General features: G+C 46.2%; 1 protein-coding gene across 1 annotated transcript in view; it reads right to left on the reverse strand.

Annotated features, from left to right (window-relative positions):
- The window catches only part of Tango6 (transport and golgi organization 6 homolog), a 169276-nt gene that overhangs the window by 156963 nt on the left and 7777 nt on the right, over positions 1-4536 (reverse strand). The window contains exons 2-4 of the mRNA XM_005345416.2: positions 2991-3631; positions 952-1102; positions 621-686 (exon numbers count right to left, since the gene is read on the reverse strand). Of these exons, the coding sequence (XP_005345473.1) occupies positions 621-686; positions 952-1102; positions 2991-3631 (858 nt within the window). The remainder of the gene's footprint in view (positions 1-620; positions 687-951; positions 1103-2990; positions 3632-4536) is intronic.

The raw sequence follows: 4536 nt of genomic DNA on the forward strand, positions 1-4536 counted from the left end.
CTGTGAGCCACCATGTGGTTGCTGGGAATTGAACTCAGGACCTTTGGAAGAGCAGGCAATGCTCTTAACCACTAAGCCATCTCTCCAGCCCACCCTGTCTCAAAAACAAAACAAAAAATATATGTGATGGCAGGTGGTGGTGGTGCACACCTTTATGCCAGCACTCGGGAGGCAGAGGCAGGCGGATCTCTGTGAGTTCGAGACCAGCCTGGTCTACAAAGGGAGTTCCAGGACAAGCTCCAAAGCTACAGAGAAACCCTGTCTTAGGAAATGTGTGTGTGTGTGGCACTATATCTCTCTGTGTGTGTTCACATTAAATTGTCATAGCCTTTAAAAAGTGAACAGGATCTTGGGAAAGTATCCACCATTCCATTAACAGAAGGTCTTTTAAATTATCCTAAAAGTTAATGACACTTTATTTTATAAATACCACTTAATTATCTAAAAGCTAAAATAAGAGAAGGGCATAGTTGCTTATGGTTGCAATCTCTACTTTAGGAGGCTGAAGCAGTATGAATTCTAGAGCAGCCTGGATTACACTGAAAAGGATCTGGAGAGATGGCTCAGCAGTTCAGAGCACTGGCTGCTGTTCCAAATGACACAGGTTTGATTCCTAGCACCCACATGGCCATTCACAACCACCTTTAACCAGTTTAACTGCAGGAGATCTGACACCCTCTTCTGGCCTCCATGGGCACTAGCATGCAGGCAAAATACCCATACAAATAAAATAAAATGCAAAATATAGGCCTTGTATGGTGGTATATGCCTCTCTAATCCTACCACTTGATAAGCAAAGACAGGCAGACCTTTGTGAGAGTTCCAGGCCAATCAGGGTTACATAGTGAAACTCTATCTATAAGATAATAATTATTATTATTAAAAAAGTAAGGCTCAACTAGATGATTTTATAGGAAACTAAAGTCAGCTAACTTTCCAGGCAAAGAATACACATCAGCTCCCACCAAGTCTGAGGCTTGAATACCTGGGGTGGTCCTCCCTGGAGAATAAGTAATTCCCGGACAGCTAATGGTTGGTAGACTTGATCCAAGATGTCTCTCAAGGCTCCCCTCGATAGGACTCTTTCCTCTTCCGTTAAAACCTAAAAGACATGTGCACTTGGCTTTAGTGAAATACAGACCAGGCAGAAAACAGAAGGTAAGGTTTACTAAAACTCAAGAGGGGACAGGAGGAAGGTGTTCTCTCTTAGTCCCTTCTGCACTGAGGAGGCTGGGCTCGGCAACACTCTGGGTCCACTCTCCACCTCTCACCTGCTCTGTTCTGGGCAGGGGGTGTGCTTACCTGCTGCAACTGTGGAGTGCACCTGCTTGCTGCTCCTCTCTCTTCTCTCCATGGGAGACAGAGCAGTGTACACCCCCTGCCACAGGGTAGATGGCGCCAGTTTTCCAGGGCTCCTGAGACTGCATGAGCAGTAAGTCTGTCTAACTGGGCTGCACTGATAGAGCTCCATCTTTGTTTAAAAGATCTCTCCACACCGGCACAAGTAGCCAGGTGGTGGTACACACCTTTGATGCCAGTGCTCAGGAGGGGGAGGGGGGGAGAGGGAGAGAGCGATCTCCACCTTTGTGTTTATGAACAACAGTAGTGATATTTTTACTTCACTGTGGAATTGGTTCTCTCCCTGCACCTTTATGTGGGTTCTGGGGATTAAACTCAGGTCGCCGGGTATACATGGTAAACAACTCTACCCGATGAGCCATCTTGCAATCCCCATGTTTTGACTTTTCATCTCTTACTCTGGTAACTGTTTTTTTTTTTTTTTCTTGCATTCAGAACTTAACTATCAAAGAGGGATGAAGGTTGCTTTGTGTACTTCTAATGCCAACAGTACCATCCCCTTAGGTGATTGCCACTCACAGTCCATCAGGGTCCTGCCTGCTAATTACCATGTAATACACTGAAATGTGGGTGCTACACAGAGCACCTTCACAACTCCTGAGCCAGCCTTCATACTGTGTTCTTTCAGTATGTTTGCCTTTTTTCTCCGTCTTGCCTGAGACCCTTGGGACACTGAAGGGCCTCAAAAACAATGAAGAGATGCTGACCGCAGGCTATAGGCACTGCTGGTTCTGCCAGTGCTTTACCCTGAAGTAAAAAGCAGGTGTTCTGGTTTGGACACTGTTTAGTGACACTGCTTGGACATGGAGGCTTTTAGGTAAATACACAGAAAATGGTGTGTTAGGGTTACTACAGCTGTGATGAATACCAAGGAAGAAGCACAAGCGTGACCCCAGCAGGTAAGAGAAGCGACAACAGCGTAGTGAGGCAGCACTAGGGCATTTGCTCACCCGTGTGACCTTGACCCATTTATATTTTAATGGAAGTTTCTCTGGCTAGCTCCTGAGACTGGTCCACTAAGTGAAGACACAATTGTTTCCTATTTGTAAATCTTATCTCCTCAATTATTGTATGTTATCCATGTCTATTCTAGTTTGTTTTCTGTTAATTTGGTAAAACACTGACCAAAACCAAGCTGGGGTGGAAAGAGCTTATTCTAAGGCTAACATTTCCAAGTCAGTGTTCATCATTGAGGGAAGTCAGGGCAGGAACTAAAGCAGAAATCATGGAGGAACGTGTTTACTGGCTAGCTCTCTGGTTCTATGCTCAGCTAGCTTTTGTTTACAGCCCCGGACCACCTGCCCAGTGATGATGCAGCCCACAGTGGACTCTGCTTCGGTATTAGATAGAAATTCTAGATCTTAGTGGGCAAGGTGGTGCACACCTTTAATCTTAGCACTTGGAAGGCAGAGGTAGGTGGGTCTCTTGAGTTTGAGGTCTACAGAGTGAGTTCCAAGACAGCCAGAGCTACACAGAGAAACCCTGTCTCAAAAACCAGAAGGAGGAGGAGGAGGGAGGAAGGGATTCTAGATCCTCCAATCAGCACATTCTAAACAACCAAGAAATGTATTCAGATCTTACACAAGTACACACGCTATCGGTCATAGTCTCTCTTCTCTCTGTACATTTACCTCTTCCACGGGGGCTGGTGGTTTTCTTTTGGTTGGGCAGAACCCCAGCTGGCACAGACCTGCTGCAATATCCCCAAAATGGCGGCAGAAAATCAGGCTTCCCAGAGATGCATGCTGAGCCAGATCTAGGAGGACCCTGCAGCAGGTGTACAGTCTCCGGGTGGCATGGGGGGCAGCCTCTAGACGTACTACGTCTTGAACAACAGCTCCAAACTCAGTCCTGTGTTTCAGAGGGACTCCCACACCAGGCAGGAGGTAGGGGCAGACACCCAAGGTGACTACAAACTGCAGAACCGACTGGACGGTCTTCTGTTGGGAGACGCTTAGTGTATCCGGGCTGAGGGCGGGAGCAGCTTCGGGAGTCTTGGGGTTGGGTGTACCTGGATTAAAATCAGCTACAAGGCGGGTCATGGTTTCCTTCAAACACAGCAGCAGCAGCAGAGTCTGAGAGGTGAAACTCCAGGTGATATCTTCGGAGCTCTGCAGCCACTTGGCCTTACCAGCAATTTCGTCTCTTAGGACTTTCAGCTTCTTCCACTGAGCATCCTTTAGAAACCTGGCCTCCAGCACAGACAGGTTAGATTTTAGGGTCTCCAGCAAGACATCATGCTTTGTGTTCTGTAGTGAACTTAAGCCCGATCCTTTTGAAGGAGAAAAAAAGGGGAAATAATGAACCAAGAAAACAAATGAGATTTTCTTCTGTATGGGACACACTGCCCACTCCAGCCAGGAGATGGCCTGTGAAAAAGGGAAAAGTTGGGGTGCTGTGGATGAGATTGTTAGGCAGCTGGAAAATGCTTTTGTGGGGGAGTCTTTCTGCAGTGCTATGCGACTGAGCTGAGCTGCACTACTAACCTCAAACCTTAAAAAGAAAAAAAAAATCTATGGGCCATCACAATGGCTCAGTGGGTAGAGCACGTGCCAAGTTGAGTTCCATCCCAGAGCCCATATGGTGAAAGAAAAGAACTGACTTCTGAAAATTGTCCTCTGACCTCCAAATCCATGCTATGGCATGTGTATGCCCACACCAACACAAGCATACACGTCCACACAGTAATAAAATAAAAAAATTTAATCTATGGTAGATGATGGTATTATAAATTTATCCAAACTACATATCAGGAAAACTAATGCAACCATGTAAACCATGGACTTAGGTTAATAACAGTGTTTGAACACTGCTCACCACCTGTAACAAATGTACCACATTAAGGCATGTTAATAAGAGGGGAACGGGGATTCCAGTGAATAATGGAGCGAGCACACAGAAATGTTCTCAGTTTCCTCTTTCTCTGTGACCCGAAACTGTAATCAAATTTGGAAGTGTTTGGGAAGCAGGGGCAGGAAGATCTTGAGTATCAGGCCAGCCTGGGATGGCTTAAAAACCATACACAGAGAGAGAGAGACAGAGAGAGAGAGAGAGAGAGAGAGAGAGAGAGAGAGAGAGAGAGAGAGAGACAGAGAGAGAGAGAGAGAGAGAGAGAGAGAGAGAGAGAGAGAGAGAGAGAGACAGAGAGACAGAGACAGAGAGACAGAGACAGAGAGA

The sequence above is a fragment of the Microtus ochrogaster genome, chromosome 4 (genome assembly GCF_000317375.1).
Source record: "Microtus ochrogaster isolate Prairie Vole_2 chromosome 4, MicOch1.0, whole genome shotgun sequence".
NCBI lineage: Eukaryota > Metazoa > Chordata > Mammalia > Rodentia > Cricetidae > Microtus > Microtus ochrogaster.